Source organism: Pogoniulus pusillus, chromosome 32 (genome assembly GCF_015220805.1).
Source record: "Pogoniulus pusillus isolate bPogPus1 chromosome 32, bPogPus1.pri, whole genome shotgun sequence".
Taxonomy (NCBI): domain Eukaryota; kingdom Metazoa; phylum Chordata; class Aves; order Piciformes; family Lybiidae; genus Pogoniulus; species Pogoniulus pusillus.
The window spans coordinates 8,377,858-8,388,028 of NC_087295.1; the positions used below are offsets into that span (position 1 = coordinate 8,377,858).

At 46.3% G+C, this 10,171-nt stretch overlaps 1 protein-coding gene across 2 annotated transcripts; it reads right to left on the reverse strand.

Moving 5' to 3' along the window:
• Positions 1–2,479: 2,479 nt before the first annotated feature.
• C32H7orf25 (chromosome 32 C7orf25 homolog) lies at positions 2,480–6,414 on the reverse strand. Of its 2 annotated transcripts, none has more exons than XM_064169933.1 (2): positions 6,349–6,414; positions 2,480–4,025 (listed from the first exon to the last, which is right to left on the reverse strand). In XM_064169933.1, exon 2 carries the CDS (start codon positions 4,007–4,009, stop codon positions 2,741–2,743), a length of 1,269 nt encoding a protein of 422 aa, XP_064026003.1. In that variant the 5' UTR covers positions 4,010–4,025; positions 6,349–6,414; the 3' UTR covers positions 2,480–2,740. The 2 variants fall into 2 exon arrangements, with proteins under 2 accessions (XP_064026003.1, XP_064026004.1); XM_064169934.1 differs by lacking the exon at positions 6,349–6,414 and adding an exon at positions 5,693–5,826.
• Positions 6,415–10,171: the final 3,757 nt, after the last annotated feature.

The following is a 10,171-nucleotide window of genomic DNA, read 5'->3' on the forward strand; positions in this document are numbered from 1 at the left end:
TACTAAACGGCACAGGGATGCAGCAAGGAAAACGATGGAAACTAACTCGTTAGGATCACAGCATGAAGTGGAATGAAGCAGCTTTCTCCCATTTACTTATTCAAAATCTTCACCAGGGTAGGAAGACTGCGAACAAATTAGAAGTAACTTAAATGCAGAGAATTAGTTCTTAAAAGGCTACAATGAATTATAACACGAGTGCACTGCTTGTATGCACTCAGCTTTAAAACATCCTGTAGGACTGTAGAACAGCTTAGTCAGTGATAAGTAGTAAAATGTGTGTTGAGACCTCAGCTTTTAAAGCTCCAAGTTGAACCCAAAACAACTCCTATCCTCCATGTGGATTGTTCATTAAGTATTCACTAGGAGGTTTCCTGAACCTTCTTTCAGAACTTCTGCCATCAAATACAAATCAGTTTTGAGATGCAGTTCATACTCCCCACAGATGCCCTCCCACACCTACTGCATAGGAAAGCCATCACACAGGTGTCAAGAGAGCTCTCAGGGCACAAATGCTCCCTTCCTTCCACTGTATACAGCACTGCAGTCTATCACCTGCACCTGCTCTCTGGGACATTCATCAGGCCATGACAGTGCAATACTTCCCCCCAGTCTTGCATTCTTACAGATGCTGTTTGTACCATTTCACTGTACTGGCCCTCCATTCCCTGCACAAAAATTAATGGATACAGTGGGAGATGTATCACAGAACCTTAGAGGTTGGAAGAGACCTGCAGAGATTGAATCCAACCTCCCTGCCAAAGCAGGATCACTCAGAGGAGCCCATACAGGAGTCCACCCAGGTGGGTTTTGAAAGTCTCCAGAGGAGACTCCACGACCTCTCTGGACAGCCTGTTCCAGTGCTCTGTCACCCTCACTGTAAAGAAGTTTCTCCTCATGTTAAGGTGGAAACTTCATGTGTTCCAGTTTGTAGCTGTTGCTCCTTGTCTTATTGCTGCAGAACACTGAAAAGAGATTGGCCCCAGCCACTTGACACCCACACCTCAAGTATTTATAGACATTGATCAGATCTCCTCTCAGCCTTCTGCAGACTGAACAGGCCCAAGGCTCTCAGTCTCTCTTCACAGGGGAGATGCTCAAGTCCCTCAGTTATCCTTGTAGCTCTCCACTGGACTCTTTCCAGCAGGATCCTCTCTCTCTTGAACTGGGGAGCCAAAAATTTGACACAGTATTCCAGGTGTGGTCTCACTAGAGCAGAGGGGAAGAAGAACTTCCCTACACCTGCTGTCCTGAGATTTCCTTACACTGCCCCAGACTGCAATAACAAGGTAGATACCTTCATAGAACAACACAGCAATAAAGACTTGTAAAACTGGCAGGTAGAAGAATGAGTGCTGAAGCAATAAACCCCAAAATCCAGTTCCACCCACCTTAACTAAACAGGTAGAGACTATGGCTAAGGGCAGCACTGCAGCTGCTTTGTAGCATAGGGAGAAATGTAGAGAAAAGGGGGAAGAAGCAAGGGGATGCTCTTACCATGAACTGCATAAGTAAGCTGCATAATGCTGCTCCCTTGCTGAACAACAGCCTATAGAACATTCAGTGGATATCTCTTTCACTGACCTGATGAGTTGCGTAGCTCAGTGCCAGGAGGTTCACTCTGACTTCTCAAAAGATCCCTCTAGAAACCTGATGCAAATTAAGGCCAAGCAGCAAGTGCTGTCATTACAGCACACAAACATTAGAAAGGCTTCTGCAACAGCCACTTTCTCCTGAAATAAAAATGTTTCAAGGAAGAAGTTGTTATTTATTCTACACTTAGTCTAAAACCAGCACTGGTGGAAAAGCTTCTCTCTACTACAGGGCAGGCTACCATTTAACAGCATAAAGATGACCCGCTCTGCCATGCCCACACTAAAGGACCTCAATAAGGCCCTTCCAGGTAGCCCAGAAACAACAAAGTCAAATCCAAGTTCACCACAACTCCTCATCAGAATGCCTGCTAGAATCACAAACTACCTGGCTGCTGCCTCAGTCTGAAAGGATTCTGTTACCCAAACCCTCAAGCTGGGCTTTGCACCCAGCAAGACTTTGCACTTAGAGGCTAAAAGAAAAGGGAAGTGTTTTTCGCCTCCTTGGTCTGCTACCACTGCCTGTTCAAGTTTGGCCCAAGAGTTACAACATATTAATGCCAATAAGCTCCAACTTCAACTTGTAATTTTATTGTAAATTTAAAGCTGTTGCCCAGTTCAGTTTAATGTGGTAAACCTACAGAGATTCCTTTCAGTAAAAGGGAGGCTTAAGTTGTCTTCTGTTCATGGCACTAGCCAGATCTTCAGGAAACAGCACACAGATAAAAAGGCACAGGTCTCTACACAGGGTACCTCTGAATCAACAAAGAATTCCACTGACTACAACAAGTGAAAACCAGCTTCAAGTTGCACAGAAGTCTGAAGTCCACCCAAGGTTTTGAATGTAATCTCTCCGAAAAGGACGAAAACAAGGGCAGAAAGGCAACTGTGCTTTAAGTGACATTTTTAATAGGGATACAATTAATACATAGTATGCCAGTTAACAAGCAGCATTGAAATCTTATTACCTCTGTGAATAAATTAATGGGCAGCTGAACAAAAGAAGCAGGAAATGCGTAGAGATACTGCAAATCCCTTGGGGAATCCTTCCACTGCTACATCCCAAAATGTGGTATGATGATTCCTGTTCCTCCAAAAGCCTCCACTGCAGCACCTGCAATATTTCCATTACTAATGGTCTCCATGACTTAGAGCCCACCATCAGGTGAGCAACTCTTTGGTAAGGGGGTGGCAAAAGACTCTTTGCTTTCTGTCAAAGCGCGAGGCTGATGGACAAAAACACTGAACTTGACGCCCTGGTTAGCTGCTGCCCTCACAAAGCCACTATTTGCAGTCATGGTGATGGCTTTTAGTGTGTCCCCTGTCCCAAAAATGGTAAGAGAACGGCTGTTGATTTTGGAACTAGCCACTAGTCCTAAGGCACGGTCAGAGGGCTGATCTGGCACCACGTTAATTCTTTTCACAAGCAGTGCAGCTCGCTCCTTCTCTCCAGGTCCTCCCAGCATTTCCAAGATGGACTGAAAATCCCTGACAGCAGACTGACAGGCAAAGAGCTCTTTTCCCTCCATGAACTCTTCCAGCTGAGGCAGGACTCTCTCCTTCCTTTCTTGAGCTGCTTGCTCTGTTAGCACTTTTTCTTTGAAGATGAAGTAGCAGCCACCATAGCTGAGAGCAGAGACATAAGTTATTAAGGTAGTGATGTCCAAGTTAACTCTATTGCACACATTCACTTTGATCTGGGTAGGAAAAGCAATGCTGGCCACCAGATTCTCCCGGTCTACTCTGGTCACCTGCAGGAGCTCAGGGCCTTCTTCATCTGATTCGCTGTCGCTAAGGCGCTGGTTTTCTGCAGACGGCTCTGCCAGCGAGTTCACAGCCACAATGTCTCCTCGCACAGATATCCCCATCTCCTTCAGTCTCTCTGCCACAGGACTGGACACACTGTTGTAGAAGGCAAAGATAATATGGGGATTGCTGTACTCCACTGGCTGCTGACGGCTTGCTTGCAGGAAGTCCTCTGCCTGCTCAATGATGCTTTTGTCACCATACTGGCCTCTGCCCAGCCAGATGTTATGCAGGGCCTCAGCCTTACGGCCAATGGCCTTCACCCACGTGTGACCTCCATTTGCAACAACATCCACCACCAGTGTCTGTTTTTCTCCAAACTTGTCCTCATAAGTAAAGACGTGGAGAACACTGACAACATCCTCCAAGTTCTCTGCTGACTGGATGATGGCTTGGAGATGGGTAAGGTTTGTACTCTGCAGATGGGATTCTTTAACAGCCACCTTCCCTGCCTCAACCTTGTGTAAGAAGTTTAGCTCAGCCTTTAGTTTGCCACATAGCTTTGCTCCACCTTCTACTCTCCTTTTCTGGGACGTGGAAAGGGCTTCCGCTCTCTTGATCAATTCTTTGGCAACAGCAATTCTCTCACAAAGTAGTGACTGCACAGACATGTTGGAAACATTATTCCTGTCAAATGAAACCAAAAGAGAAAATTGTTATTGCATGGTCAAGCATAAAGACAGTCTAAAGAGGTCTCTGCAACAGTACATGCTGGAGATTTTCTATAGACTAAGCACAACAGCTACTGGTATGGCAAAGCACAAGCATCAGAAACCTCAGAAAAAGTCCCACCTCAGAGTTCAATTCTCTCCCTTTAGCTCTGGGAATCCAACCTGCAGTCTCAGGTGATCTGAGTTCTCAGCAGTGGAAAACAGCAGCACTAAAGTCTCCACACACACTCCTGCACGATTGTGGCTTTCCCTGCTGTAAACAAGCCCTTCATTGAGGCAGTCACAGCAGAGATCTGAGTTCTATCAGCTTATTTGCAGAAGCTGCCATCCAGAGCAAAATTAGAGCTCCTGTTAATATCATAAGCAAAGCTTGCCTCTCCCTCTCACTGCACTTATACTGAAGCATAAATCTACCCACCATGACCACAGGCATACATAAAAATTGGTTCCTAGCAAGTATTTTAAGAAAGCACAGAGGAAGCCCATTGTATTTTACAATTATGAGTAGCACACCTCCATCCTGACTGACAGATGGCTGTGGGGCTGTAATTGCAGCAGGGAGTGCGGAGATGGAATGACAGATTTGCCTTCATTTCTACATGCAGCCACAGGATAATTTCTGTGCTTTCTCTAATATCCTGCTTTATCTAAATTTAGGCTGGAGGTGAGGAGAAAGTTCTTCACTGAGAGAGTCATTGGACACTGGAATGGGCTGCCCGGGGAGGTGGTGGAGTCGCCGTCCCTGGGGCTGTTCAAGGCAAGATTGGATGTGGCACTTGGTGCCATGGTCTAGCCTTGAGCTCTGTGGTAAAGGGTTGGACTTGATGATCTGTGAGGTCTCTTCCAACCCTGATGATACTGTGATACTGTGATCCTTGTGCTTCCAACGTTCACTGCATGACTCAGTGAGCTAGCCCCTGACAACTTCCTGGCAAAGTTTTAACGTTATACAGCAGCACTGTGACAGCCTAGAATTAGAAATTCTAGAGCCAGGAGTATCTGGAAATCTGGGCTGTCTTCCAGTTCTGGAGAACTACTGCGTTGGAAGTCTGTTCCTTTGTATGCCTATTGCTTCAGGATGTCTCTCTAAGAAAGAAGTTGATAGAAATCACTGAACTGACTGTGGGCTGACTTTGAGCAATGCAGAACCCAATACCACAGCAAACACCACGTCTTATGGCTGGCAGTGAATAGCCTCTATGAATGGTGGAATTAATGGATTTTGACTCCCAAGCACAAGTATAAACACACGTTCCTGTTAACACTTAACCAAGCTGCACGCTGAAGCAAACTGGTAGTAAAGGTGAGGTCAGTACAGCTTCAGCTGCAAACGAGCGACAGGCCATGGCCTGGGCCCTAGCGCTGCCAGGGCAACTGCAGACCCCGGCCTCAAGCAGCTGGCATCAGCCCTGCGTTACACACGAGTTCAGACACAGTCAGTGCGCCAGTTCTGCTTGCAGTCAATAGTCAGGATCACAAACCCCTTCTTCTCAACCAAAAGGCCAAGTGTCCTGCACACAGCCTGCTGGTGTTCTCTGAAGTCAGACGAGGCCAGTGAAACCAGCTGTTACCCTTGCCACCGCTTTATTCTGTTATGTGAAGCAGCGAGCAAGACTTGGGCACCTCTCGCTACAGCAGCTTCAGCTTCTGCAAGCACAGAAACGCTTCAGGATGAGGCTCATTTGTTCAGTGGAAGTAAGTCCACAGACCCCACTGCTTTTTCAGCACATCAACCAGGAGGCGGCCGCGACGCCTCGGGAGAGCAACTGCTCTTTAAAACGAGGATGAGAAGAAAACAGGACTTCACACAACTGCCGGCTACTACCGAAAGCACCACCAGCCGCCGCCGGCGCCAGCCGCGGGCCCCTCCGGCCCGCCCTCAGCCCGCCCCGCCTGCGCAGAGCCGCCCAGCGCCACAGGCCCGCCCCGCGCCACAGGCCCGCCCCGCGCCACAGGCCCGCCCAGCGCGGCCAGGCAGAGCCTCCGCCGGTGAGGCTGCGGCGCCATCTTGCGTGAGGGCACAGTGCCCTCGGCCCCTCTCGGCGGCAGCGGCGGGCCCTGGGCAGGCCCCGCAGGCGCCTCCTGCCTCGCCCTCACCCAGCGCACCCTCCCCGGCGAAGCGGGCAGTGGCACTCGGGCGGCCGCAGGCCGCTGCTCCCCTTGCCCCCAAGTCGCTATGGGGCAGCGCAAGCCTGGGCTCGCCTCGCCTCTGCGGACGCTCCCGGGCTCCTCTCCCTCCTTACCGCCGCACATCCGCGGCCCCCGCAACCCATACTCACAAGCCGGCGGCAGCAGCCCTCGCCCCGGGCAGCGGCGGAGGTGGCCCAGCCGGCGTGGCGCGGTTGGGCCCGACCCAGCACCTCCCCCGGGGCCGCCGGGCGGGGACAGCGGCCGCACCCGCCTCGCCGCGCCGCCGGCAGCAGCCCGCTGGGCCTGGCCCTCCTGCGCTCTCCTGCCCAGCGTGTCTGCAACCAGAGGCAGGGCAGCTCCCAAATAAAGCCCTTTTTATCCCGAACAGCATTTATTTAAGAAGCAAAAAGAGTCAGAGTAGGTCAGATAGACCAGCGGCAGATCAGCCGCGGGCATAAACTGCAGCAGGGAAGGAGGAAGCATGGTTCGATGCATACTGGGGCTGTAAGTTCAGGTTTAAAATAGGGGCCACGTTAAACCACCTTTATAAATACGAAGAAGTGTCCTTACTCACCCAGAGCTGCGTCTTGCTTCCCAGCAGTAGCCATCTCCCTGATCTCTAGCCTCTCTCCATGGTGCAACTCTCCCTAATACAGGAGAGATGTGCCCTCTCCACACCTACTGTGGACTGCTGTCATAATTATCTCTACTTGTCTAAATGATTTCACAAGATCTGCAAAGGAATAGAAAGCCAAAGCAGCTTACAAGGAGCTTACTGCACCTGTACTTTTGATCATATTGAAACCAACTCACAGCAGTAACCTCAAGAAACAATGATACTGTTCTCAGATCCCAATCCTACCAGTTAAAGCCAAAAGAAATGCTGTTGTCACAGGTGTCACATTATCCCAGTTCCTCAAAGCAGATCATCTTCCAGGACATGCAAATCAAGAACATTACCTGCTCCAAGTGATCAGCAGTTCTTTTTCTTCTTTGAGACAACTACATCAGCAACAAGATAATGGAACAAAATCATGCTTCACAGTCAGCTTAAGGAATCAAGCTTGAAATTTCTCCGAGCTGAACAACTTTTGTCCACTTCCTTCCCCACCTGACACAGTGAGCTGGTTAACAAACCATACACAGAACTAAACAAATCAATACAATCACACTTTTGGAAAATGACCACAACCAACACATAATTTGCTGCTCCACTGCACAAGTATCACTCCTAAAGTGATTTCACTATTTGAGAAATACATCTCAAAATTACTGTTTCCTTAAATCCCAAGGATTTTTAATGGGAAAAGATATAAGCTCTCTGCAGTTAAAAGGTGCCTTGTAAATGCCAGATGATAGTTACTGTTCTAGATGTGAATTCATCTGGGCATGGCAATGATTTTCTTCAGTGCAGGATTAAGGCATTTAAGCTCCACACATACTCCAAATTGCACCACCCTTCCAATGAGAACACTGCAATACCAAGGTGTATCTGCCTACCACCAAGATATTAAATGCTCTAAATAAAGCCAGAGTTCAAAATATCATGAATGTTCTTGGAAAATTACCCCAAGTTCCATGAAGTTTGATCCTCTGTAGGGGGCTTCTGTACATGGATGGGAACTTTAGGACTCCATTCTCGACCGTGAAACAAAAAGATCCTTCTCTATCAACTTGGTGGTTCATCAAAATGAGTAGCTGACAATAAAGGATGAGAACTTAAGTCTTTAGTATGAGGAAATGGCTCAAATTGCCCCAGGGGGAGTTTAGATTTGGTATTAGAAGACAATTCTTCACTGAAAGGGTTATTAAACACTGGAATAAGTTCCTCAGGAAAGTGGTTGAATCCCCTCCTCTGGAGGGACTTAAGAGACACAGATGCAGTGCTGAGGGATATGATTTAGCACCAGACTTGGTAGAGTTAGACAGTGGTTGGACTCAGTGATCTTAAGTCTCTTTCAACCAAAATGATGCTATGATTCTGTGACTTATCCTTCTCATTTCACACAAAGCATGGTGCAATTAAGTATTACCCCAGAAATGATGACAGATCACTCTGCAGAGGGACAGCCTGAGGAAAGCTCTCCCAAGGGAAAGTCACAAGTGACCATCATTTTGAAGTGGTCTCATAAAAGGAGACTATGTACTGGTGCTGTGACAGCATCCTCAACTTTCTCAAGGCACACTTCTACTTGTTCTGCAAAGAAAAAGGTACTACCATTTAATAACCATCATCAAATAACACAATTCTACCAATTCAAACCATCGACATTCATAAAAGCACTAAGGCAGCCTGGTAGATGAGGACACCCAGAACACCTGATGAGCATATTGATGTTGTTAGGACATTGGTCTGTAATATGAAGTAAAACCAACACCACATTTAGAGTACACACTGCATACAAATAACTCATGTGATAATGAATGGCTATCCTCCTAGTGGGCTGGGGGGCAAAAAAACCCTGAACAGTTACACTGGTTGTCAGGTATCTGAAGTACAATACTTTCTTTACTCAGAGCACAAGATTCTGTACAGTGCACAGAACAGTTAACTACACTTCACTCACCACAGCACAGCAAAAGAGAGAAGATACTATTTGTTCACTTCCCATTCATCATCTTTTAAGAGTAAAATTTTACTGAGATGGAAGGTCAACTACAAAAAACAACACAGGAAAAAAGAAAAGCCCCAAACCTTCAATGGCAACAAAAAAAGGCCAAAGCAGAACAAAACCCCATCAAAACTACACATCCCCAAGCCTTCAACGTTTTCTTTCTTTGCCTCACTGTTACCATCTGGGGAGTAAGCTGATGTGATTTATCCACAATTGCTTTGGTTTCAACTACCTTCTACAGGGTGTTCTTTACTAAACATCTAGCAGAGCAGACAGACAAGCTCCTTAACTCACTACATTATTTTCATATAAAAAAATCTTTACACATTGGAATTAATAACTGGTATTAAAAACTGACTGAACATCTATGAATACTCAGGGAGCATTCTGCTTTCCCAAATGACTGTGGAACCTTTAAAGATCCAGCAATGGAGGAACTCCAGTTTCAGCTGCTGGTTGTTCATTTTCATTCTAAGAAACAGAGCACTGATTGTTTTTCAGAATAAAATACTTGAAGTGAGCTGGGTTAAGTCCTAATGAACTATCTGGACAGAGCTTTTATTTATGACATTAGGAAATAAAACTTAATTCATGGCATGCTTTGGAAATTCTTGTTTACCTAATGATAATGTTGACAGATCAAAAGACAGACACTGGGAAGAAGAGATCAAGTAACCTTGTGCACTGTTTTCTGCACTCATTCAGTATTTTCTTCTGCTAGTTATGGCTGACACCTAACCAGATCTGCTTAGCCTTACCTACAAGCAGACTAACCCAGCCATCACTCACAGTTCATTATTTTAACAATCAGATTGCTTTAAAAATAACAAAATCTTCAAGAGGTAATTTAGATGACAGCAGAGCAGATTATTCCTGCTGAAAACAGTACATATATTCATCCTAATTATTGTGTGGCACATATATCCTGTTTCTATACAACCTGAGGACACTAGACACATTAACAAGTGTACAGATACACACATTCCACCTACCACAACACTCAAGCATCTAGTTCTGCACCTGTGAAAGGTGGGATGCATAAATGAGTACTCTGTTCATTACTGCACCTTCAGCACTCTCTTGCAAGCTGGAACATACCTAAGCACAATTCAAAGTAATGACATTTCTCCATCTGCTTTGTAATTCCTGATTTTTATTGGTGGTGATAAATGCATTTAGTTTTCAGTAAGAGTCTTCTTACTTCCGTAATTTCTAACATTCTGGGGTTGGAAATGTGCCAATTTCAGGGCTGCACAAATAACCTAAGGCATAGAAAACAAGATCTGGAGACAAAGATGAGAGGGTCAAGTAGATAAGCTAGCACCTGAAATGGAAGACTGTTTTGCTTCTTGTGGAA

Bases quoted from the DNA above. Each gene is read 5' to 3' on its own strand.
- C32H7orf25 (XM_064169933.1), bottom strand. From the start codon at position 4,009: ATGTCTGTGCAGTCACTACTTTGTGAGAGAATTGCTGTTGCCAAAGAA.